General features: G+C 35.3%; 4 protein-coding genes across 5 annotated transcripts; all 4 read right to left on the bottom strand.

The window, feature by feature from the left end:
• Window positions 1-915: 915 nt before the first annotated feature.
• On the bottom strand, window positions 916-14,216 carry LOC122591111 (chromatin modification-related protein EAF1 B-like). 2 transcript variants are annotated; one of them, XM_043763320.1, is made up of 23 exons: window positions 13,855-14,216; window positions 11,830-11,989; window positions 11,682-11,736; window positions 11,494-11,591; window positions 10,302-11,376; window positions 10,082-10,201; window positions 9,813-9,968; window positions 9,433-9,624; window positions 8,853-8,933; window positions 7,635-7,692; window positions 7,043-7,551; window positions 6,920-6,973; window positions 6,471-6,525; window positions 6,218-6,306; window positions 6,056-6,109; window positions 5,873-5,953; window positions 5,131-5,268; window positions 4,926-5,039; window positions 4,674-4,777; window positions 4,386-4,592; window positions 3,688-4,045; window positions 2,097-3,501; window positions 916-1,284 (listed from the first exon to the last, which is right to left on the bottom strand). In XM_043763320.1, the coding sequence occupies exons 2-22, from the start codon at window positions 11,958-11,960 to the stop codon at window positions 2,200-2,202; spliced, it is 5,031 nt and encodes a 1,676-aa protein (XP_043619255.1). In that variant the 5' UTR covers window positions 11,961-11,989; window positions 13,855-14,216; the 3' UTR covers window positions 916-1,284; window positions 2,097-2,199. The 2 variants fall into 2 exon arrangements, with proteins under 2 accessions (XP_043619255.1, XP_043619256.1); XM_043763321.1 differs by having other exon boundaries at window positions 7,055-7,551.
• A 2,252-nt stretch (window positions 14,217-16,468) lies between these two features.
• LOC122592581 (pentatricopeptide repeat-containing protein At5g48730, chloroplastic) lies at window positions 16,469-21,240 on the bottom strand. The gene is made up of 4 exons (XM_043764843.1): window positions 20,881-21,240; window positions 19,584-19,990; window positions 18,388-19,095; window positions 16,469-16,703 (listed from the first exon to the last, which is right to left on the bottom strand). Exons 1-3 carry the CDS (start codon window positions 21,199-21,201, stop codon window positions 18,396-18,398), a joined length of 1,428 nt encoding a protein of 475 aa, XP_043620778.1. The 5' UTR covers window positions 21,202-21,240; the 3' UTR covers window positions 16,469-16,703; window positions 18,388-18,395.
• Window positions 21,241-23,136: 1,896 nt separating this feature from the next.
• LOC122592064 (putative SERF-like protein) lies at window positions 23,137-24,769 on the bottom strand. The gene is made up of 4 exons (XM_043764274.1): window positions 24,755-24,769; window positions 24,018-24,088; window positions 23,516-23,632; window positions 23,137-23,437 (listed from the first exon to the last, which is right to left on the bottom strand). Exons 1-4 carry the CDS (start codon window positions 24,767-24,769, stop codon window positions 23,341-23,343), a joined length of 300 nt encoding a protein of 99 aa, XP_043620209.1. The 3' UTR covers window positions 23,137-23,340.
• A 285-nt stretch (window positions 24,770-25,054) lies between these two features.
• LOC122590690 (peamaclein-like) lies at window positions 25,055-25,704 on the bottom strand. Its single transcript, XM_043762871.1, has 3 exons — window positions 25,636-25,704; window positions 25,461-25,488; window positions 25,055-25,236 (listed from the first exon to the last, which is right to left on the bottom strand). Exons 1-3 carry the CDS (start codon window positions 25,702-25,704, stop codon window positions 25,055-25,057), a joined length of 279 nt encoding a protein of 92 aa, XP_043618806.1.
• Between the last annotated feature and the right edge of the window lie 658 nt (window positions 25,705-26,362).

The following is a 26,362-nucleotide window of genomic DNA, read 5'->3' as shown; positions in this document are numbered from 1 at the left end:
TATAGATAATGACGTGGTATTGGCAAATTGGATTTCAATATCTTAGCTAAAGATAAATTGAATTCAATGTATTAATTTAGAGTGCTAAGAAACATATTACAGAGATGGTCAGCATGCTTGAGCATTTTCCGATCATTGGAGATGGCCTATGCTCCTTAAAACTAGTCAATATTAGTTACTTTCTCATCATATATTGACTATGATCATTGGAGATGGCCTATGCCCCTTACTAGTTTTAAGGACCATATAAACTAGTCTCGGAAAATATTAGTTACCTATGATCCTACCGTAAAATGTTTATTTTCTGGACATTGAAGTGTTTTATACTTTTAATAACATAACATAGAATAGCATATATAAACAAAGTTAACTATCAATTTGTTTTCAAAGATAGATCCCACTTATAGAAAGCGACCTTTTTTATACAAAATCATGAAGCGAACAGATAATTTGGACCAATAGCGAATCAAACTATTCCAAATAGGACCACTGATGTAGCTCAATAATGTCTCACGTATCAAACATTCAAACTTACACCTCGTTATGCCTTACATACGAACAATTATCACCCAACACTTTTCAAGCAAAACCAAATCCATGCAACAAAACCTTCAAGAACCTACATACCAATGACAGACTTTTTGGAGGCATTCAAAATTAATTTTGTGCAGGCAGGACAACCACTTTTGCAAAATACTATAAAAAGACATCATTCATGAGAGAAGAAATATTTAACAAATTACTGAGAAAGTAAGATGTTTTTCTTGCATTCTCACAGGTACATATGATAGTCAATCATTCTTATAGCCGTAAATTTAATTTGCCGAGCTATTGTGTAAACTCAAGATCGACCAATTCAAGTTTGATTTGGTTATCTAAACTGTAATAGACGCTAAGGAAGTGCGGGACTGCAAATGCAATCAATGAAGTGATACATTAAAGACAATTTAACAACATTAATCTAAGTATACACTAAATGAGCTAGTATTTACAAAATTTCCAACAGGCTTTGGCCAATATATCAATGATAACCCGCCTATTACAAAAAGGGTGCTAATACATAGGGCTGATCTAAGGATTAAAAAGATAGATAAAATAAACAAAATGTATAAAGGACGAGAGATGGAAGTCCTGTACACGTACCTCTTTATCCTCCATCTTCTAATGATTTTATACAAAACACCCATGAATTAGCCCCGTCAGCATTACTTTAGTTCAGTTAACCTATTTAGATACCAATATGCAGCTTGTTTCCATCTATTTCCTGATGGAACTGAGCTTCATCTGCAAAATATATCATACCCAGCAATTAGCAGTCTATACAGCTGAATATTGTATTGTACCGTTTCTTATGTAATGAAGTAATACTGATTGCATATCATGTAGAAATAGAACAGCAAAAAAAAAAAATCCAGATAAAGATGATGGTGTTTTCACTGGTTAACAAGAGTGGAGTAGTTGGAAAACAATATCTGAACAAGTTATAACCTGTTCTCATTTAATTTCACTATTCGCATTTCAAAATTGGATGGAGTATGTAGAGGTGCCAAATTTGACCTTATGAATGGGGTAACGAGGGATGTAATATGTTTCATATGAGTCAAATTAAAATCTCAGTAAAAAGGTAGCTGGTCAAACAGGTCGGAAGTGTATCCAAGTGTAATATTACTTCAAAACATTCCTAAATCCATTATCTTATAATCAAAGAATTAGATTATTGTTGCAATAAATATTATTTTGTGATCAAAATTCACGCCTGAACGATTTACAAAAATGAAAGTGTATCCAAGTGTAATATTACTTCAAAACATTCCTAAATCCATTATCTTATAATCAAAGAATTAGATTATTGTTGCAATAAATATTATTTTGTGATCAAAATTCACGCCTTAACGAATTACAAAAATGAACAAACTATTAGCAGGCAGACCTAACTCAACCCTGCCCTACCCCGCCCCGCCCCGCCCCACCCATAATGATATATACATGAAAATCAACCTGTCCCGTACGTCCATAGTCTGACACCTCTAAACCAATAGAGATGCATATATGGCATTTGAGGAAAGACAAAAAGGTAAATGTAAGGGGAAACTAACCTGAAGATTGCCCCCTTACATGGTAACGACAGCTCAAACAAAACGGTACGGCCCAGGCTGCCATATTCCCGTCTAAAATTAGCAGGTAGGTTAGAGGTAGTAGTTATGAAGGAGGCTGCTGTTGCTGTACAACCCCATCATGCTCGACGGGATTAGGCAAGCTGTCTGATGTAGACTGCCTATGAACCGTATCTTGGTTCATAGCTAATCCAGAATGTTCACTCTCTGTACCTACACTGTTTGTTTGCGGGGAAGACACCAGTACAGAACTCTTACCCAACTGTGTTTCTGCATTAGCTGGAGCTATAGATGAAAAAACAACAGCTGTTCTGGTACTATCTGTGTCATTAGAAGGTGCAAGAGGTATTTGGACAGCTGGAATTAGCTGAGAGGTGTTGAGAACCATAAGTGACTCATCTTGTTTTTCTGTAGACTGGTCAGATGTGTTGAACTTACGATTAAGCAGCACTTTTTGAGGAATGGTCGTTTGTTTTCGATTTGCCAGCTTCTGGTTCCCCTGAGGCTGTTGCTGGTTTGTACTTGAGGCAATCATTGACGGATCATTATTCTTATTGTCGCCATTATCAGACAATTGAATAGGCTTCTGTATTTGACCAGAAAATGTCTTCTGCTGGTGTGGTTGACTTAAAGAATGAGGGACAGATTGCTTGTCAGCAGCCTGAGAGGAACCAGCATTTAAGTTTCCATGACCACTTTGCAGGCCTTTATTCACAGAAGATGGGCTCCCTGTAAAGCCATTCATAATGGAGGAATCAGTAGAAAGGTTCTGATTCATTATCATATTTCCCCTAACAGCTTTCATAAGCTTTGCCTGCTGCTGAGGCATCGCCTTTTGCCGTGGCTGAGCATGTTGAAACTGCTGTGATAGACGTGGTCTCTGCTGCTTCAAGACTTGGTTGCCACTTGTTTGCGGGTTCCTCACAAGCCCATGAGGTGGTGGTACAGGATGTTTTGGAGTCATAATTGGTGTGCCCATAGGTGAAATGGACACTGGTGGGGACAAAGATCGTGCACTATTTTGTGGAGATGAAACAGGAAGTTGAGACTCTTGTGTTTGTTGTACATGTGACATCATGGAACTGGGTGTAGAAAAATGCGTCTGTTGTTGTAGTAATCGCTGTTGTTGAAGGTGTCTCTCTTTTGCTATTCGCATTACATAAGAAGGATGTTGTGTGTTGGTTGCATGATTTGGCGGTCCTTGGAAATGATGTGAATGATGGGAATTACTGCTAAGCACATGTGGTGACCTTTGGGGAGAAACTGGATGTGCATATGAGTGTTGAGAAATTGGATTAGGAAACGATGAGCCTGTTCCACTGGAAAATGGAGGAACTGCTTGAGTCGCCCCACTTTGTGATACTTGCTGGTCGGTGTTCTGGTTGGGCTGTAGAAAGAAGCTAGATAATAAAGCTAACTGAAACAATGTATAACTAAAGACAATAAACGAGATAACAGAATGTAGCAAAAGAAACTTAATATTAATATTCTCCCTAAAAGTCTAGATCACTTAAATATAATTAATTATTAATTAAGAAAACAGCCTGAATGAATCAAAATAAAAAGAACTGACCCGAACCATATGCATGGGATCACGTGGCCTCAACATTGAGTTTCCTTGACCAGGACCAGGACCAGCATGCATACTGGCAGAGCTTGATGTTGCCATACCAGAATTCAATATAGATGTCGATGCAGTCCCTTGATAGCCTGGTCTTGCCATCTTAATGTTTCTATTTACCCCACCCATTACACCCGCACCGTTTCCAGCAGGTAAAATCCGCACACCCCGATCATTTACTGAATGGGACCCGGGAGGCAAACTTGATTGTTGAGCATTCCTTGCATTTATCATTTGATTATACTGTTGCAATCTTTGCTGGTCATCTACTGATAATGACCCTGTTCTTGGGATCCCATATCTCCCTTCTCTGAAGTACAAAAACAAATATCAAAATTTGAATCTTTGATAACAGAGAAACTAGGGGTGTGCAAAAACCAGTCTATTTAACCAGATAACTGAGAGAGTACCGTCACTACTTGGTTCAATTCTATAGACCCGGGTTTTTGGTTCACCTGGTCAGGTTACCGGTTCCGGTTCAACCCGTTGACCCGGCGGTCCAACCAGTCCATTTTTAACATTTTTTAAACCTATAAAATTGATCTGGTGTCATTGAACCAGTCACCCGAACAGTTCCTGGTTAACCGGGTTCAATCATCCAGGATGACCCTAATTTTTAAACATTGCTCGTAAATTATTTGCTGAGTTACCTAGAAGAAGGATTGTGTGGAGCAGATGCTGGAGGAAGGTTATTGGCATGAACCGAATTGGAAGAACCAGGTGCTGAGGAGGTCGACCCAGGAAGCATTGTTGGTACAGCACCTTGGTTCGGAGCTGGTAGCCCACCACTATGAGGACCTTGGTAGCCAACTGGAAGACCATCTGGGCTTGATGAGACTGCTTCTAGTTGAAGAGGCCTTCATTGAAGCACAGGGTATCAGGGATTCATGAAAAGAAACAATGGTAAGGACTAAACTAAAGTATAGCAGACAACTCACGTAAGTACATGCCCACTATTCAAGTTATTTGGGCAAACTTGAGAAAGAGCAAATGCATGAGAACTATGGGGCTGCTGCAACTGTTTTGGATCCTGATTATCATTCTTTGCAGATAAGAGAAAGAAAATAACACAGGTTAAGTGAAACATAACTCACATAGAACTAGCAGTCGATATACTTGAAGCATTAGACAAACAAAACACACATCGTGACAAGTTTCAACAAAAAAAGTAAAATAGAGAGATAGTCAACCTGTGTCCTGTAATGTTGTTTTTGTCCAATCGTGATAATTTTCTCAAAATGAGATTTGAGAGTATCCTCTTCCATGGGTCCCTGCAACCGTTGAAATAATTGTCTGGCAGTGCCCTGAATATATTATATCAACATATAGTAGAAACGATTTAGCTCAATTGTAGAATCAATTAGGATAACTAAGGTACATAAAATAAAATATTGCCTCTGGAATGCCAGGTAAAGTAGATGGATAAGGTTGAGATGACCCTGAATCCTCAGCACTATCAGCACCATCACCATTGTTCCGATCCATTAAAATTTTATGGCGCTCTTTGCATTCTTTAGACTTGCGGAAGATGCACTGCACAGATTGCAAAAATTAAATATACATCTATGATGATTGACTACATTAGTAAAGCAAGGTAGCAATTTCAATCCATTTACTTTGTAATTCAAAATATAAAATGAGCTAAAAAGGGAATGATTCAAGAGTAATGGAAGTTGTTTAAGATCTAATTATATCGCATACAACCTTGTAAATCAAATTGTCAAAGTTTTCAAGGGTAACTATAATAACTTTGTAATTCAAAATTATCTCAACAGCTATTCCTAATAGTGCAAAAAAATGTTTGTGGGTCAACCCAAGCCAACTGGCACCTTTCAATTCGTACTAAAATGACCAGTCTTAACCTGAACCTGTATTTAGTTTTGATGGATCAACCAAAAGCACCCATCTTCCAATATTTAGTACATTATGATTCCTGGTTTACAGGGGATGATCAAAGAGACGGTTGGAATATGTAATAACTGAAACTTCAGATATAAAACACACTCGACTTTAATCATGTAAATCAATCAAGACCAACCGGAGTTTCCAAAGAAATTAGAGAAATATACAAACTACACTAACAAAAGGCTTGACAGCTCAACAAAAAATTACAATAACCTTGGTACCCTGCAATTACCTTGAACTGCAAAGTGCTGTTGATAGCATCACTTATAAGCTCCCAGTTGGGACCCATATCATGCACCAGTACAACAAGGGCCTGGGAAAACAAGAACAGTATTATGACATCTTACTAAAAACACGTAACCTCAGCAACAATATATATATATTGACAAACTGAAAAGGAAACCAAAAAATCAACCTGATCTTCAAACAATGACCATGGACTTCCTGAACCTGGCTGCCCAACAGGGGTCTGCAGATGTGTTTAAAATTGATCATTCATGCACAGGACATGTAGAGTATACTTGGAACGGAATATCTAGACTTCACTTAAAAGTATCAGAAACGCTAGACATAATACCTTGGGTGCTTTGACTTTCCTGCCGCGATCACGCACAAGTAATTTCATGAACTTATTTGGATTGGACATATTACTCATTTGAGATGCCACTGGAGAAGGGACATGACCAGACAAAAAAATAAGATTGTCAGATAAATATATAACGAATGTCTAGAAGTATTGTTAGATGACTAAGATGTGATTAAAAAGCTCATGATAACTTAAATCAGTTTTATGAAACCATTGACACAGATGAGAAGCAAAAGAGCCATACCACTGCTGCCATTAGAGTCAAATTGATGTGTATCCAGTCTCCTTGAGTGGTCCTTCTACATTTTCATGAATGTGGATAATTTTAGATTACATGTATTAAATTAATTAATGGAAATATCAATCTGTGAGTGTAACATTGGCACCATGGTAAAAAATAGTTACTATTTGGTGCCAGAGAGAGAGAGAGAGAGAATAATTTTAGCATTTCATCAAGAACATGGTTCGATTAAACCTTGTATAAATGTTTAAGATTGAACAAAGTTAATTCGTGAACAGTTCAGTGTAGTAAGCATGATCTAGTTGATAACCCTATAGCTATCTAAACTTTCTTATATAAAACAAAATGACTTGAATTACTCGCATGTTCTCAATTAGACACCCTTATATAACTTATAAATATTGATAATCTTGGTATGCAAAATACTAGTTCTAAGGATGCTAAAATTTCACCTGGTCATTCTGGAAATTAGAATCAAGTTGCCATCGGTGGTCAAATGTGGATCCCTGCAACACCGTTACACAATCAGAGACAACAATTAAAAAGCAACAAGGCACTAGTAAATGTTAACAAACCAGATGTTTTGCCTTCTTTTTCTTTTTTGGTCTATTTGAAACTTCCATGGAGTCAAAATGTAACTGCTTCTCATAGTCTCCCACTGATTCAACTTCCATATTGTTTGGCATTTGGGACCCTCCATGTAGAATGCTTTGCTCATCCTGAAAGGAATTGTTATCGCCACTTGAAGCATCTGTTCTATTTGGCACCTGTATGTGTCCAGAAGTTCCAACATTGAATGGACTTATGATCCTCTGTCTGGATGCAGTACGTACACGCTTTGTTGGAATTCCAACATTTAGATTGCTGCCATATCGTTTTCCACTTAACACAGAAGGTTGAATTCCAACGGTCCTTTCAACAGGTGGCATATATGGCAGATCACCTCCCATCTCATATGACCTTGGGCCATATAATGTAAACTTTTGTCTTCTTTTTTCATTGGTTTTTGTAGACTTGATGCCTTCAAAACCACCTGGCAGATAATATGTGCTTGTTTCTCCCTCGTCCTCTTCAAATGCATTATCTTGAGATATGAAATTTGCATAAAGTTAAGAGTTACAACCGATAAATTTGATATACAAGGTCATTTGAAGCAATCTGTATTACCTGCAACAGCATCATACCCAGACGTTTCCACTTCCTCTTGCATGCTACTGCCAGTTCTCTAAAGAGAGTAGCAACATCATTAGTCAACAACCAGAAAGGATAAACATGGGAGGAAAAGGATGTTATTTGATTTATTTAAGCAGGCTCCATGAGAGCACAAGCAAATTCCCCAACTCTTTTAATATATGAACTTCTAAATTCCACAGACACGGGCTTACAGAATCCTTCCTAATAAGCTAGACTTCGTTCCACTACAATAGCCTAATATATTTTGAATATTTGACAAATAACTACAAGACGTATCAGGTGTCAAATCTAAACCACTTAAATCCATAAGACAACATACATTACTTTTTTACTATTCTCGCCATAACCTTAATTAATTTATAAATGTGTCCCGGCCATATTCTAGGAAACTTACACAAGCCTTCGTAAATTAGCAAACACATTGATCTGCTGACCCTTTACAAGTTTTATAACTTGAACTAGCCTACATTGATTAGAGAGATAGAGAGTGGAAGTTGAGGTGCCCGACTCAGTTCACCCCACGGACATTGCTTTTGGTATTAGATTTTATAAATTGTTTTGCTTCTGATGTCATACATCTCTTGTATAACGTAGGCTACACTGCTACAGAAATGAAAATTCATTCACCAACAAAGAGTACCCTCACTCCTCGATATTAAAATTCAAAACCAAATATAATATGGCTGAGGAAGAGTCCGGAAACAACCACAGGAATAGAGGTTAGAGCACGTACTCAGAGCCGAAGTTCATATAATAGGGATCCCTCCCCATTCACCCATTTACAGAATAAATAGATAGACATATTCATCATAATACCATACCAAGTATAACTGTTCTGCAAACTATATCTTGCCATATTATTTAATTATCGTGATCCACTCATGCAGTCCAAAATCTATGTCCAATTTCCTTTTAGGTGATATCACATCTTGTGTCCACTTTCATGTGATATATTTTATTGCTACAACGCCTAAACTACCTTAATCTAAGAAAGATTGAAAACCCAAAAGACCAATTTAAGAACTTCACTTACAAGGACTGAAAGCTTCAAGACTACACACAAACACATTATCTATATAAACGATTACTGAATACATATTATAGGCAAAGCCGAGAAGACGTCAAAGGAAGAGAAGTCAGTTCAAAACAGCACATGAAAAAACATTGTATCATTTGTTTAAAGGTTTCTACCTCAAACTGTTGCAAATGGGAATCAATAGCTTTTCTGTAGGCCTCGATTGCACCAGGTGGTACCATATAAAAGAGGTTCTCCTGCATTACAGAAGACAGGAGTTTATATCAAACCAGCTAGATAGAAAAATAGAGAAATAGCAAACAAGCCATACATGTTATTTAAGTTAGGTCTGTCAAAGTGTCATTGTGTTTTTGTAGAAATTAGGGGTGTGGATTGGGTCATAGCAGGACCAACCCGAACCAGATCTAAAACTGATGAATAGTGTAACAGAAAAGGGAACGATCTAAAACAGTTTAGTCCAAAACAAGGGTTTCCTGATATGAACAATATAGAGAATAAATTAGGTTGTTTCAAAATGAAAAAATGATCATATTTTAAGGCCGCATTGTTTCCAAATTCAGACCTAAGCGAGATCCAATATTTTAAAAAACTAAAAGCGTAACTGAAGCAACAATAAAAAATTAAGAACAGGAAATCAAACACAATACAGCCATTTCTAGTTCGATTTTTCAGTTACGGCCTTGCTGTAACAATGGTTGAACGTGATTTGCGAAAATACCAAGTTTTAGTACATACTTCTGTCAAGTTATCCTCCCATGAACAGTCTATAATGCCTATATCAGATATGCTATCAGGAGGTGCAGGTGCTTGATTTGTAGGCAACTGAGCTTGAGAGCTATTATACTCCAGGAACCTTGCCGCGTATCCCTGAACCCCAAGTGCAATATCTTTCTTAAAGCATTCTGGCTTTGATCCCTTGCATTCAGCCTGTCATTATAACAATATAAGAGGTAGGTCATTTATGCATACTCTTAGCAATTTACTCAAACTTCATTACATTGTGAAGTAAATTATTTCAAAACTACGACCTTATCAACCAACAAGCATTAATACTTATTAGTGTAGCTCATAAATAAGCTATTATTCACAATAACAGTTTCAAACATATTGAAAACCTGTATCATGTGCCAGAACTGCAAGACAGCTTCTGCCAAGGTATGAGACACTTCCTTATGCTTCTGCAGAAAACTTTGTTGCTGGAATCTTACCCGCGAAGCATAAGCAACTCTCTGGGAAATTTGAGCAGCTGCAGTAACCTTCCAAAGGCGCTCCTGTTTATAAACAGGAAAGTGAGAATCAAAATGAACACACGGCCACATAACTTCCTGAGTTATGAATACTTAATTGACTAGGTTGACTTAGCTTTAAATCAGCAAAAACAAACCTGCGCAAAATCATTAGCCAACCATGACATTTCTTCAAGGACAAAATCCCATTGTGACTTAGGCCGTCTCTCTAATGGCAACATTCTAGTTGATAATTCGGCTATCCTCTTACGTTTTGCCTGTTTATCACAAGATCTCAAATCAGCTATTAAGAACACTTATATGGGGGAAGCGATCAAATTTCTTCAGTTATATAATTCATTAGAATACAGAAGCAACCTCAATAATACGAGCCTCTTCTAAAACTGAGTCCTCATGCTCTCTGACTGCCAATTTCAAGTTGTCCTGAGTGCATGCATATTGCTCTGAAGCATCAGTGGAATGCCGAACGGACAATGTAGACTCCTGCAAGGGGGTCTCATTAGGTCTCCTATTGCAAGCATTTCCATCTTGAGAAATGAAATCGGGTTCCACGGAAATGCTTTGTTTTCTTTCTGCTTTTAAATCGACGCAATCATCTGAGTCAACTCCTATGGCAGATTCCGGCCCTTTTATAACATTTGTTTTTCTGGCAGAGCCATCCACATTTCGAGTTGGATCAATATCTAATTCATTCTTTTCTGCACCTGAATCGTTACCTATCAAAATTTGCTCCATTGGCCCAGTAGTACTAAGACCATTTCCATTACATTCATCAAAATGTTGAATGGTTAGAGTGCACGATGACTCAGCATCCAAGACCTTTTTGGGGTCAGGTATGATTTTTATCTCTTCTGTATTCCCAAAGCCATTAGGTGAATGTCTAGAATCTGTCAAAGGTGCCTGCTCTATACCCCCTATAGATTCAGGATCAATCAAAGCCTTCGTGGGTGGAGCTTCTAAACCATCAGACTTTATTGTCGGATCACGTTGATTCTCTTGAAAAGCATTAGCATCTAAAACAGCAGAATATGGACCATGTGCAGGACCAAGGGTTGATTCTGCAGCTGGGACAACATCTAATTCATTCTCTCTATGACTGGTAGAATTCTTGAGAGCCACACTAGCATTAGGACTTATGGGGTTGGAGTTGGAATTTAATAAATAGTTCCGCTCCTGTTTGTCTGCATCATGTGTTAATCCCTTAAAATCTCTGGTAGCATGTCGAGAAGGATCACGATTTGGCCGGGATCTAATCCTACGCTTATATGCTTTTTTAGGCAGTTCTAATACAGCAGACTCGCCTGATTCTTTTAATAGCATGAGATTATCAGCACTGTTGGGTTCACAAACTGAAGGGGCCCCTAATCTACCACTACTCTCAACAGAATCTCCATGAGGTGAAGCAGTAATTGCAAAACTACCTTTTGTTTCACTACATCAACATAAGAAAATCATAATAACACAGAAAAAATTATCATTAATAATGATGATGACGCTGGAAAAGAAATATTCAATGCACTCATTTAACACTAGATACACACTAACACACCTTGTCACAAATTGCTCAGGATGTCGATCTGTCAGTGATGTAGACTGGAAACTAATAGACGCTGCCTTTCCAGGTTTTAAGTCTAACGGATCTCCACCCTGAAGATAACAAGCGATTAATCATTTAAGTATGCTCAAAATATGCTTTATAGCATAAGGATAAAGATAAACATAATCCCATCTGCCTACTTTCTGTAGAAACTCTAATTCTCTTCTAAACTTCTCAGCAGCGGTGAACGTTTGCCTGCAAAATGATCCAGCATTTTTCAGTTTGTTTGATAAAAATAAAATGATAAAAACAAAAATTATGCAGTGCACAGAAGAAAACCGCTAATACCTAAGCTCTGCTTGAGTTTTCTCAAGGTCTGATAATTGCTGCAAAGATGGTGTTGAAGAAATTCCAACTCCTCCCATGGAATTAAGCTCGGCATTGACTACAAGCACAAATTCTGAAGTACATCCATGCATACCCACTTAAAGCACCTAAAGCTATGTTCCTGCCATTGATACAAAAACTAAATGAAATTACAAATAAGCAATAGAAAATCCATAAAAAGAAAGGGATCATATATATGTTGTCAACAAAAGCATGAAATAAAATGCTTATAAAACATACTAAAAGAAAAGAAGCATACGGTGACCTGATAAAAGTTCATGCTGAATCAACTGTAATGAAACTATATGCAGTACTTAAGTTTTAACAATTCTCTTATAACAAAAGAATTATTTAAGATTTTGTTCGGATCGGAAAGATGAACCAAAGAGAGATACTAAAGTATAGGGATAAAAATGAATTGATTAATTAAAAGAGTGATAATGCACATATCCAAAGCAGATATCATAAACTAAGCATGCTGATTAACGAAAACTATATGAATACCTACAATATCAATTAAATGCCTCCAGGGCCACAAGTCACAACTAAGCAGAAAAGCAGTAATGCAGTATGAACTAAAAATCATAAACCATCTACCCAACACGTACAACAGTATTTAGGTTCATTAATATAAATACCTTGGGACCCAACACTATGGAGCTAGGTGAAGTAGTGCACACAGTCCAATATTAAACCTAAATTTTGATGTAAGAAATTTCACTAAGCAGCAGACAAGTATCAAACCTCGCTAATAACAGGTATTCAACATTTTCCGGTAATACTAAGACTCATCTATTGGTAACTACAAAATGACTAAATCCTTTTTATTACATAATCTTGGATACAATGTATATTAACCCTCTTAACTGCGAATTTTGTATCAGTATAAACCAAATTGATAGTCCATGGATTATTATGATGACAAATACTGGCCTACTACTTTTGAACAAACACAATCATGATACCAGCGGGTCATTTCAACAAGTAGAAACATATCTCGGATGTCATATTCCTGCATGTGGTTAAGCTGCATGATAAAAACCTAAAAAGGTTATCAATCTTCTCCATGTTTGCAATCTAATCTCCTAGAGAAGTATTTGTCATTGTTAACATCAGTATATCATATATTCACAACATTGTCCAATACGCACAAAATAGCTTACGAGTACTTTGTATCATGATAGAGTCGGGATACAGAACCACAACCAAATATAGCCATCAAGCCTGTAGGTGATCAAAAGGACTATGAAGGGAACCAGACATACTTTACACATCCGACCAATAATTCCCATGAAAAGGCTATAAAACATGATTGACACCTATGAAGATATAAATCAACCTCTATGCTATTTGTTTGCAGATTAAGTTTGAACCATAAAGTTACTTGTGCGGTTGTGCCTGATGAACGAGATTCATATGTATGATCATAAAGAATAAAAAAGAAGTCTTTCTTTCCTAATTGAGTAATAGTTGATCACAAAGCAATAAAAAGAGATATATCTTATATATAGTATTATGTCACGCGACATTCATTTTATTACTAAAAAGTGTGTTATACAAAAAAAACAAGGATTACAAAAATGAACCAGCATAGAAATAATCATTATTTACCAAAACCGTACTATATTTATCGCACGATCATGAATGCAAACGACAGTATCTAAGACTTACTCACGATAAACACACGAGTTAAACTTCAGTTAAACAGTCTTATAACACAGCTCCATTTCTTACTACATTTCATGCCTACTTACAACTACCATCACAAACACTCATAATCTCAACAAAAAAACATGCTCCATCAAAACACACTAATTCCGCATTTCCGACATGCATTCAATCGAAACACGATGATAAACAACACTGCACTTACATAACTACACATACATTAATCTAAAATGAAATCAAACAGAAAAATTCCCAAATTTTCAGATTCTAGGGTTTACAAAAAATACAATGATTTCGTAAAATTCAAAAGAGAAATACCTGAATTACAACAATATCCAGCTTAGAAATGTTTACCCTCACACTTTAACCTTAAATTTTGACCTAGAAATGATCAATTTTCCAAATTAATTTTGCCCTAGAAAATATAGGACACGATGATGAAAAGAATAATAGACTGAGTGTATATCTCTCTTTTGAAATTGCTTGCCCTAATTAGTTAGGATTTATAAATAGATATAGATATATAGATATATGAATGTTGGATATGTATATATATATAAATGTTTTGTTCTGGTTCGTCTTCAAGCTCGTGATGTTAATTGGTTCTTCTCTCTCTTGAAGGTTTCTCTCTCTAAGATTTGTAAAAACTATTTCGTCGTCTTCTTTCCCAGTGAGTGAGAGTAGTGGGCCGGACATGCAGACCGTTGAATCAAGAGGGCTTCTTCTTTCTTTTTCTTTTCTTTCTATTTGGGCTTTTTGTTTACCTTTTTGTTTCTTCAAAAAGAGTGAATCTAAAACCAATATTTCACTAGCGTTATATCCGGCCATTGTCCGAGAATAAAAACCGAACATAAGTTTAAATGTGAGTCATTAATTTTAATATGTCAACCGTTGCTATCGGACTACAATAAATCACTAAACAATACAACGTAAATCTTGGAACGCAAAACTTTGGTTGCGAAATAAAAAATGGCGAAAAAAAATTGAAATAAGAAGCTAAAAACTTTGACCGTGAAAAAAAAAAGAGAGACTAAAATTGTAGCACTATAAATCCTTAAAAATAAAACTTTAATGGTAAAAATAAAAATGTCTTAAAAGATTTAATGGTTAAAGTGTGAAACACTAAAACATTACTCTCTAAAAGTAATGATATATATCAAAATAAAAATAAAAATCAAAGAAGACAAGATGACATCTACAGATCCAACATACTAAGTAAAAAATGAAAAGAAAAATAAAAGCCAAGCAGGCAGGCATACTGTTGATCCAGTAGCCAACCAAGTTGATTCACTGTTTACCTGAATTTCTTTTATATAGAATTTAATTTTAAAACTATCTAAGTATATACCGTGATATCTTTCATAAAAAAAAAAAACAATGCCAAACAGGCAGGCAGATTTTTGTATTGTTAATTATGCATTGTCGATCTAATTTGTATCCAGAGTTAATTACATAGATGGTTTTTTGATATACGTATTTTGCGGTCCTTTTGAATCTGAGTTATTGTAGATTCGGTTCATACATTATTAGTGTTTACACTTGGCTCTTGCTTTAACGGTAGTTTATCAAAGCCTTCGTTAAAGGAACATCAAAGTCTATATCATAAGTCATAACCATATTCGAGTATTGGACACATAGTCAACCTTGAGATCTTTATCTCAATCAAAGTATGTATTTAAGACTTCGTCAGTTCAATAATGTAACGATTATAGAATATATATTTATTAAAGAAAGTATTGGCTTTGTCTTATTACTAAAATGCAAGGTCAAACCGTATGCTAATACATGTATATGACACAAAAAAGTTATTATAGTATCTTTTTTCAGGCATATAATTGCATTTATTTGATATACTTTTTAATCGTTTTTTGTTTATAAATGTATTTTGAACGAGTTAAAAAAAAAAATTCACATCATTTATATCTGTCGATATGTATATTTGGAGTTAACCGAGTTTAAATTATGAGGCTCCTTTATCATATCCAAATTTTGCGGATATCGCTATTTAGATCGGGTATTTATATCAAATATATTTCATTACAAGTTCTCGTCTTTCAACATACAAATTCAGTAAAGTGAAAAGTTGATGCTCGTATTTTAAGAGTATATTTGGCGTTGATGTCTTACACGTTCATTTGATGGCTCATTTTAAATTTGAAATGCATTTATAATATTTCCACGAGTCATGTGAACCATTTTTTTAACTTCAGTTATGTATAAGTCATACGTGCAAGATAACATAACATCGCATACCAATTTTTTTAGAAAGAAAAAGAAGAACCAAATGCAAAGACATAAAAATAAGACGCTCATATTAATACTGAATATCGGACCATCCATTTTACTATTTTAGTATGCATTATGCAGGGGGCAATTAAGACATTACGCTACCTTTCTCTGGAGTGAAATCAAGTGATAAAGAAGTTAATAACTCATTTACTAAGCATTACTGAACCGAAGATGAACTACACCTAGCGATCGACATGCAGCCATTTGCTTAATAAAGGTGCAAACCCCACGGCTAGCACCCAAGGTAAAACAGGTCCAATTCCAGGTCAGACTGACCAATATAATCAGCTGAAGCCTTTTTACAAACTTGAAAAACTCATGAAAAAGCTATTTAAAACCGTTGACGTTCTTAAAAAAAAAAAACTATTTGAAACCGTATCATACAAGTTTGTATTTGCTTATTAGTTGGACGGAAACGAAACTAACAAAACCTTGGATAGATTTAATTTACAATTGAGCATAACCGGTCTAGATACAGTCTTGGCCATCAAGGGATATTTTGGACTGTTTTGGCCATTTCAAGCCTAAACAGACATTAATAAAAGCAGGCTCAATACATGTCTTGGACGTACAAAAAATGTCTTCAAGGTACTAGTGACTACTGGTTGACAAATTCTTATTCTTTTAGTTAAATAAAACGATGAAAGTGTAATATTAGTTTGTGGCATAGATTGAATATATATAACAGATCATATACATAAAATTCTTAATACATCATTGATGAAACTTTGCACGACAAAAGATTACAACATCATCAATGCAGTGAAATTCTCTAAGCTATAACTAAGATCTCCAAAAGCATTATTCAGCTGAATTCTCAAGTTTTCCTCTTTACTCTACAAAGAATTAGGGGACAAGATTTCTCCACAATACTCTTCCTGTGCAAGTAAAGCAGAATTTCGTTACCACATACACTATGTATAGTTAAATAGTAATATAAGTAAATTGTTGACTAGTTTTATATTGAATTATCAATACATTGTGGTGATGGTAATGTGTAGATAGGGAATATCAACCTGAAAGCTGCCCAGAACTGTGACAAATTTATTAGGACAAACCCAAAAGTAATTTTTTTACAACTATTCGTGATGGAGGAATTAGCATTCGGTTAATGAGTATGTCCTAAAAGAAAAATCAATCCAACAATCAACAGCTAACCCAATTCATGTGACACTATTGCCTTTTATTTTATTGCCATCAACATACCATCATTTATATATAACTAAGGCATACAGAAAAACTGAAAAGGGGAGACTCGTTCTCTCCATTTCCACGAAGATTTTTAAGTTAAGTTGGCACAAGGCTTAGAAAAACTTTCAACTTTAAGCCCTTTATTTTTTTTGCAATTTACTTGGAACTACCGAGAGAAAAATCATTGCGTTTTGGTATGTGTAGGGTCCGGTTAGGATACACTATGGTTCGATCCATTTACACGTAGTCTCTTTAACCAGCTAGAATCAAAGCACTATGGCCTAGTGGTATGTGAAATGACCCACAAACCAATAGGTTGTGGGTTCTAGTCTCATCGTGGACAATTTGTATATAGAGAAAATTATATTTTTGGTCTCTCAAGTTGGCAGGATTTTCAGTTATTTCCCTTAAGTGAATTAATTACAGAAAAACCCCTAAAGTTGGTCAATTTTTTCATTTTTCACTCCGTGACTAACGACCGTCTATTAGGTTCGTTAAGTGAGGGATAGATTCGTCATTTCACCATGATTCTTTCGTTTTTTTTCTTCCAAACTCAAACACAAACCCAGATTCGTCATGTTTTGCAAAAAAACGAAATTTCAAATGAAATCACGGCAGCCAAAAATTTTAAAAATCACGCCGGAAAAATTAAAATATAGATTTATCTCTTGTTTCTTCGAATCAGAACACGAAACATGTTGCAATCGACTCATAATTCAATCGTACACGAACCCGGGCCAAAATAATGTGATCTAGACTTCGCCGGAAAAACTAGACCGCCGAAAAAAATTGTTTGAATTGAAAAGAAAGACAAAACAAAGCAATTGCAATTCGAATCCAACCAAATCTAGCCAAAACCGATCCCAATCCAAGCAATTTCAAATCCAAGAACCCTTGTTTCCGATCTCAAATTTGTGTGTTTCGAGTGTGCGTTTGTGTGTCTTTCCGAGTGGGTATGTGCTCGGTGTGTGTTTTTCAGTTGACATTTCGTTTTCCGACCGCCGTGATTTTCAAGATCTGGGTTTGTGTTTGAGTTTGGAAGAAGAATAAGAAGATATCACGGTGAAATGACAACTCTACCCCTCACTTAACGGACCTAAAAGACGACTGTTAGTCATGGAGTGAAAAGTGAAAAAATTGACCAACTTCAGGGTTTTTTCTGTAATTAATTTACTTAAGGGCAATAACTGAAAATCCTACTAACTTGAGGGACCAAAAATGTAATTTTCTCTTGTATATATGTGTCGTTGCGTGTAACAAATTTGCATTTCTTAGAAAAATAATTTACCGGCAAGAGAAAAAACATAACACAAATTGACTCATTTGACAATAAACAACTGCCACCTCTACTTCTCAGGTTGGTATATTTACCTTCAAACTTATCGTCTGAAATCTTCTTTTCCAATGGAAGAGAGTGCAAGCCGAAGCTCCTTCACATGGTTACTCATTCCATTCATGTTATAAGCTTTAATCATAGTTCGATACGTGATTGTATCAGGTTGACATCCTTTACTTTCCATCATTGGTAGGACCCTTTTCATTTCTGCCAAACAGCCCATCATACCATAAGCATCCACTAAGCAGTTAAAAAACACAGTATCAACTGTTACATCTGAACTATCAATGTATCTCAAAAGACCCCCGATCTTTTCAGCTTTTCCAACTTGGGCATAGCCCCTTACAAGTGAACAAAGTGTCACACAGTTTGGTTTTATGCTCTCAGATTGCATTAACCTAAATAAGAATTCCATCTGGGTCAGATCTCCAGCCCGCCCAAATGCATCTATGACGATATTATAAGTCACAAGAGTCCATGTAAAATGGTATTTTTGCATGTATTCCATGACAGCACTCATTTTCTTATAGTTTCCAGTTTTCCCATAAGAATCCAAGAGTATATTAAAGGTTTTGATATTAGGTTGAATTCCTGCACTGAGAAACTTCTCATAGCACTTTTCCATTGTTTCTATTTGCCCGCTGCCACCAAATGCTCGAAGAGCAGAGTTCATGGTCCATACATCAGGCTTACATTCCCTTTGGCGGAGCATTTCCACAAGTGTTGATTCCATGTCCACAAATCTGTTGGCACATATAAAGTAAGAACAGTCACAAGTTAGTACCATGGAGCTCTGGAAAACGGATCAAAAAACAACTGTTGGTAGAGGGAAGGATGGGTTGACCAGAACCATCATTAGAGTCATCTATGATAACAAGATACATACTATTACTATAACAATTACAATAGTAACCTAACTATTTGATTAAGATGATGAGCGAGGTGCGAGAAAATGTAATGACTAATCAGTTTCTACCAATATATGCCTTGCTTTTTCTAGCAGTTTACCGTAAAAAGTACATAGTACATTGCACTATATTGCAATTTTCCCTACTAGACAAATTTCGACCTCTTTGACCAATAGCCAACTCTTTTTCAATTGACCAATTTGACCCATTAGATATACAGCACGGCCCGAATCAGCTCATTTATGAGTATATCTGACGCAATTGCCACCCATATTTCTATACATCAACGCCCTTAAAGAAATATTTATTTGTAGAACAGGTACCTTTTTGCTTTCCCATATGCATCAATAAGGGTATTATAAGTAACTGTATTGGGCTTCACACCTTGTGAGACCATTTCAGAAAGCAAAGATTGCACTTTATCAAATTCATGGAAATGAAGGCACGATTTAATGAGGATTGAATATGTGTATACATCAGGGTGGCAATCAGGAGTGTTTTTCATCTCATCTAGTATTGCATATGCTTTTCGAAACAGGCCACTTCGACTGTAGGCAGATAAGAGAGCAGTGTAAGACTCTTGATTCGCAATACAACCTTCATCGATCATGGCCTGAAACAATGAATGTGCTTTCTCAGGTTGCTTACATTTTCCAAGCATCACTATTAGCTTTACGTATATAGCAGAGTTAGGCCGGTACCAAAGCTGCTCACGGAGTAGTTCAAAAACCTGAAAACAGCAACTACGATTAGAAGAACACATCATATAGTGTCCACTTAGAACTTTTCATTAAAAGAGAGTTCCTGAATGGCAAAAAACATCTAATAAGACCTACAAATAATTTAATCATTATATGCTGAACCATGGGGGGCTTGTTATGAACTAAGACAGGTTGCACAGCTTGTGTGAATTCTTTTCACATAGACGTATATGTAATATGCATTTACATTTTAATAGAAAATATATACAGGAAGCTTACTAGCTGAGTACCTGGTGTTTATTCTAATGAAAACTATGTAAGTAATGTCCAAAAACCACAAAACCAGCACAATTAGCCAGTTAATTGTTACTAGTTAAGTTGTTAGTCCATGAAGTTAGTCACAACACCCTAAGAATTACCACTTACTTGACTAGCTAACAATTACCCCTACACAATGCAACACCTTTCTGGACACGGTAAACCAGTGAGTATCAGCAGGTTAAGCGCTCTGTTGGTGGGGGGTAATTCTTAATTCGTAACCATTTGCCAAATCTTACAACATTTGTGGACATGAAAGATGCTTAGGCTTATATTCATAACACGTTTTGGGGGCAGAAGAACAGGTGAGGCAAAGATCAAACCTAGGGGCTAAGTGAGGCAAAGCAGAGAATATCACCTCAACATCCTGAGCTTCTAAAATCTAATTTCCAGTTACTAGACTTTTCTGCACCCGAATCAGACGCGTGATATTTTAAATGGAGCTCACCTATTGGCCCGTTGGGATACTTTCCAAATGCCCCCAACTCTGAATCCAGATAAGCTAATGTACAACAATTACAAGTAATATACAAAATCCTACTATATATACCAAACCAAAAACCGAAAAATTCGCAACAAATTACCGAAAAAACAGGAGTACCTTAAGAGCAGATTCCCAACGCAAAGCAGTAATACGTTCATGAAGTGCTTCAAGTACAGTTCCTGGAAACAATCTAGTAGACCCTTTTTTCTTTTCAATTACAGCTTTCGTTGCTTCTCTTCTTAATATCACTGATATTGCTTTCTGTGATGCTATTTTTTTATTCACTCTCTCTTTTCTTTCTCTTCTTAACACTTCATCATCAATTGACATTGATTCCTGATAATTTACATTTGTGGGTCCGGTGGGTTTTTTATTTTCCGATGAACGGTTTATGTCCGGTGGGTATGGGTTCACCGGCGGCCCAGGAAGTGAGACCATTTGGGGGGATGAGGTCTGGTCTGATTTGTTGTACTTCAGATATTTGGTTTGTAAATGGGTTTAACTGATGTCGATTTTGTGGTTTTAGGGGTGAAGGATTTGTTGTATTTTACCCCCTTAGGTTTTTACTAAATTGTATCTTTGGTCCTTTAAAGTTCGGTAAATGAGGTGCAACATATATCAGTTGGATACCTCATACCTGGCATGGCACTATGGCAGTCGTGAGGTGCTGGTTGATATCCCTGAACCGTGAGGCCCTAACGCAAGTAAGCTTGGCCGCCCAGCGTTCCCAATGTTGGATGGCATGTACGATTTGATGTCTTGAGTCATATACTGACATCATGATATCTAAAATGGATTTGCTAAATCTTAGAGTATAAATTTTTCATTCTTTCTTTCTTAACTCAAATTATTATTCAAGAAGTTATGTCTTGTTTTACAAATATACTTCTTTAATAGTTTATGTTTCCAAATATAAACATAACATATTTGAAACTACTTTCCGGGAAAAAAAAATATATATTATTTTTATTTGTTGCCCACAACTCCACGGGTCTTGTATTTTTTGTCCAATGTCCATGGCTGGGACAACAAAGAAAACCTAGCTAAGAATTTGGTAGTTATGACTTATGATGGACTTCGAAATCACAAGCTACCAAAATTTTTAAGTATTTCTTGAAAGTAGTTTGCTAATTATAAAAAATACATAAACAATCCTAACTATTCTGATTCTATCTTTTAAAACTAATAATATCGTCATGTTACGTCATTTTACAAAATATGCTACAAACTTCGGCTACTAACCATCTAAATTCAAACATAAACATAACACATATTTAAATTTCAGCTCAAGCTAAATCTACCATAAGACGACTCGAGTTACCCTTCATGGCTAGACTCATAGTTTCCAACAATTTGTGGTGTATATTTTTGTTGGGAAGTAGAAAGTAGCGTTCGTGGGGTTCCAGGTCCTTGAGCCACTGTTATTGGAAAATATAGATCTTCGACTAACTTGTAAATAATATAAGTAAATACTTACGGTTTGGCGCATTCAATTGTTTAACTCTTCAAGTTGTAAACCCGAACCATTCCGGACAAGCTAGGTTCATTATATTCAGGAATCAGGATACATTATCGGAAATATGACATTAGCGTAATTACTTTCACTCGTTTACTGGAGAGCAATATCGAAGCAGAAAATCATAATAGGATGAACTGTTTGAAGATCAATTCCCTAACTCAATAACTTTACATGAGCTTTGAAGTAAGCAAATGCAAATTCCGAACAACTTGATACACAATCTCAATTCTTAATAAACAGGATGCTCTCTAATCTTCTTAAACAGCGATTGGGTTTGTTGTTAAGTGAAGTCTTGTGAAACATCTTTGTCAATTAGTGTATGCATCATCTGGTACAAGTTTTGAGGATCAAATAATCCTTGATGACCCAGATCGTATTAAGAAAGAACGAAAGTCACCAAAACACTTGGATATTTCACGAACAAGTGACTCACACAAATGAAGTCTTCAATCATATGGAAAATAGATTGAGTTAATTTGGTTGCTTTTTGTCACAAATCAATGCAAGTACCGTTTAGGGGAACGAAATAAAAGAAGATATCATATGGCCCCGCTTCCGTAAGGCCCTGCCACCGGATAAAGGATCATCCATCAGGCAGATAGATCATAGACAAAAGTCACGACCTTTTGTAACATGACTAAAGAGTTGGACATACGCCTAATGGGCACAGTAGAATTGCAAAGTAGATGGCTTAATGAAAGCTTAAGAGTCAGAGGTGGTATAGAAAGATGCTTTTGCTTAAAACATTAGCTTAAGAACTATAGTCAAGATATATCCGATCATTGTCGTTTAGATCAGACCAGCAATACATGTATTGGAAGTGATATCACTTTGACTTTACAGAGTCAGCTGTCTTACAGAATGGTTAGAAATTGAAGTGATGAATGACTTGCATACAATATATCATAGAATTAGAATATAATCATTAACAATTACCATTGAACACAACAAAGATATCACCATAGACCGGTACCACAAATCTGTCACAACCCAATAAAGAAACCAGCCAGCCGGCCAATGTGTGTAGAGCTATCTACAACTACACGCTGGCACACCTATTATTGCTTAGTCTTCACTCCATCTTTCCCACCTTTAGCTCCCGCAAACTCTTTTGCTGCTTTCCTTGACAATTTCTCTTGTAGTGCCTTCGCATCCCTAAACCCATAGATACATACAGTCATTATATACATATATATAAAGAAAATAAAGAGATAATAAATATATAATAAAAACCTTTCCCGTCTTTGTTCAGGAGTTAATCCATCGGCTTTTGGCTGCTTAGCCTTGCCGCCAGCTCTAGCTTGAGCCCTTTCTCTATCACGATCTCTCTGATTTCCGCGTATTCTTCTTCTATAGTTAAAGAATCCATTTATACTTTAAACCACACATATTTATTTATATTTTTACACCACATCATATTTGTTTTTATCAAAAATCCCCAATTTTCTAGAGCCATCTTTTATTTTTCATAAACATAAGAAATTTTTTTTCTAGAATTAAAAGGAAAAAAAATCAGAAACATATCATCAGTGTGAAGGATATGAGACATATTCTTATTATTCTCGATTCACCAACGATCTATAACAATGTTATCAGACCCTGTCAAAAATTTTACTTTTATTAAGTTAAATTTTTTTCTAAATAAATTAATTAAATTGGCTAGATTAAAATAAAGAAACTGGCTAGATTTTATAAAAAAAAAAAAAAAATCAAACAAATTAAATCAAGAGCTTACCTGATAGGAGAGTATGTCACGTATAAATGAGTAATTGTTGGATTAATAGAAAGTTGAAGATAAAAAAAAAACTATATGTATGTGGGGTTTGAAGGAGGGGGGTTTATAACATGTGGAATGGAAGATCCCAGAAGCCGCTGAATGGTTTGGAATTTATTCTCTGTGCTACGCGACTGTATGTGCTTTATAGTGGGGTTCACTTTCTGCCTATTTTAAGCCGTTGGATTATATATTACTCCGTATTAAACAAAATTTTACATATTTTATTTTTCATTTTCTATTTGATAGTTAAATAATGACAATTTTTTATATACCTACCTTCAACTATAAAAATAAAAAAAAATCATTTTAAATAAAACTTTTATCTTTAGTATTGTGAATTTTTTAATAACATCATGATTTAACCTCAATGTCCTAAATTCTCCCAAATCAATTCATTTATTGAGTATACAAGTACATTAAACATTACTATAACTTTATTCGTGCAACATATAACATCCACCGACCGTTAAGGGTATAATTAAAAGACTGGATGCATCAATCGGCATCAATTAAAATTAAATGAAAGAAAAAGTTATAACAGTATTATAATAATTCATGTGTAGTAAAACATTGCCACGTAAGCAAGAATGGAAATAAGGAAAACCTAAAATTAGGTCATTCCATATGAACTAATCTTAACTCAAAGTTTTTGTTAGGTATTAGACTTAATGGCCTAAAATTCTTCTAGTATATACTTTTGTTCTCACCATTTTTTAAAGATGAATTATAATCAATTTTTATCTATTTTTTCATCTATAGATCCTTTTCATAACCACGAAACATGCATCAATCGATTTATACGGATAGGACCACAAGTGTCATACAATAGTTTGGGCGCGTCGTAATTACCATCATGAGTCCTCCATGATATTTGTAATGAAAACAAAAACAATTACCCATCGACCAATTGAAACAACTTTTATTGTTTCATTTTCTTCTTGAATATTACAAATAATCAATTACGATAGTAAAACTTACTAATGTCCATTGTGTTTTTAAGGACATTTTGGTTTTCCATATTTTGTTTTCATATCTCGGTAACAAGGACATTCATTTTTGTTACCAATAGCGCCGGAAGAAACACATGAACATTTTCCACAACAATCTTGGCACACATCCATACATTGCCCACGATGGTGGGTTGCTGAACAACGAACTGAACATGCATATGGGCATCCTACAAACTCACACAAAAAAAGTTTGTAATTGGTTATATGATAAATAATCACTTATCACAACATTTGTTATTCTTAAACTAGAAAAAAACGGAACAATTTCTGTTACTAGCATCACGAATATCATGTGCAACATTGCAATAAACATGTGTTAAAAACATCTAATTGTCAAAAAAAAAAATTGTGTTAGAAATTAACATACAAGTTGAAGGGCAAATATATTTACCTTTAATTGGTACATAACCTTGTTTGGCCTGAATAATATACGGGTTAATATATGTTAGAAACATAAGTTTAAATCGTCTCCAAGAGAATTATGCATAATGAATAACCTTAGAAACATCTACGAGTAAATACACACACATAGATAGTTACATACATATATTATTGCGTATACTTACATTTGAAAATTCTAGGATGACAATGGTTGCAATAAGCAAGACAACGAAGTGAAATTGAAATCTTCCCATAACTTAGCACACAAAGTTACAAAACTAAACAAAATGATCGATACTGTATTGTTTTTATTTGTTTGTAAGATTTTAGAATTACTTCTTTTCGAAAGCCACACATATATATATATGAGAAAATGATCCGTACTGCAGATTTTACCTAAGCTTAGATACTGTCACTTTAAAAAAGTTATAAATTAAACCTTTGAATTTGATAAACATACATAGCTCCCTGAAATTTACATAACCTCCTCCTGAAATTTACATAACCTCCCCCTGATTTTTACATAATCCCCTCTGCTTTACCTAAGATAGGTATTGCATGCTTACCTAACATTTCCCCTATATATATATATATATATATATATATATATTATACAAGGTTTTTTACCCACGCGATGCGTGGCTGTTGAATTGATTTTTTAAAATTTTTAATATATAATTTGAATGTGTTGTTTATTTTTGTAGCTACGCGAATAGAGATAAAAAATTAATTAAAAAAAATTGAGCCTTACTTTTACAATTTACAATGTAAAGGAATAGAACAATCAACTAAATAAAAAAATTATAAAGAAAAAACTTCACATCAATTACTCGCAAAAATGAGTGTATCCATTTTTTTTAAAGTGATGCTTCAAAAAAAATATATTCATCAAGTATCTCCATCTTTTATGTC

Source organism: Erigeron canadensis, chromosome 3, assembly GCF_010389155.1.
Source record: "Erigeron canadensis isolate Cc75 chromosome 3, C_canadensis_v1, whole genome shotgun sequence".
NCBI lineage: Eukaryota > Viridiplantae > Streptophyta > Magnoliopsida > Asterales > Asteraceae > Erigeron > Erigeron canadensis.
Note: the sequence above shows the minus strand (reverse complement) of the source record. Positions and strands in the feature narration are given on the sequence as shown.

Excerpts from the sequence above, each read along its gene's own strand:
- LOC122591111 (XM_043763320.1), bottom strand. The coding sequence starts at position 11,960 with ATGCATGGATGTACTTCAGAATTTGTGCTTGTAGTCAATGCCGAGCTT. Across the intron at positions 6,110-6,217 it reads GGAAAGTCAAAGCACCCAAG|ACCCCTGTTGGGCAGCCAGG; the intron begins GTATTATGTCTA and ends ACACATCTGCAG. Across the intron at positions 4,046-4,385 it reads CCACACAATCCTTCTTCTAG|AGAAGGGAGATATGGGATCC; the intron begins GTAACTCAGCAA and ends TTTGTACTTCAG.
- LOC122592581 (XM_043764843.1), bottom strand. The coding sequence starts at position 21,201 with ATGGTCTCACTTCCTGGGCCGCCGGTGAACCCATACCCACCGGACATA. Across the intron at positions 19,991-20,880 it reads GTTGGGAATCTGCTCTTAAG|GTTTTTGAACTACTCCGTGA; the intron begins GTACTCCTGTTT and ends TGCTGTTTTCAG. Across the intron at positions 19,096-19,583 it reads GCATATGGGAAAGCAAAAAG|ATTTGTGGACATGGAATCAA; the intron begins GTACCTGTTCTA and ends ATGTGCCAACAG.
- LOC122592064 (XM_043764274.1), bottom strand. Across the intron at positions 23,633-24,017 it reads GTGACATACTCTCCTATCAG|AAGAAGAATACGCGGAAATC; the intron begins GTAAGCTCTTGA and ends CTTTAACTATAG. Across the intron at positions 23,438-23,515 it reads CCTGAACAAAGACGGGAAAG|GGATGCGAAGGCACTACAAG; the intron begins GTTTTTATTATA and ends CTATGGGTTTAG.
- LOC122590690 (XM_043762871.1), bottom strand. The coding sequence starts at position 25,704 with ATGGGAAGATTTCAATTTCACTTCGTTGTCTTGCTTATTGCAACCATT. Across the intron at positions 25,489-25,635 it reads TCATCCTAGAATTTTCAAAT|GCCAAACAAGGTTATGTACC; the intron begins GTAAGTATACGC and ends TATATTATTCAG. Across the intron at positions 25,237-25,460 it reads AGGTTATGTACCAATTAAAG|GATGCCCATATGCATGTTCA; the intron begins GTAAATATATTT and ends GTGAGTTTGTAG.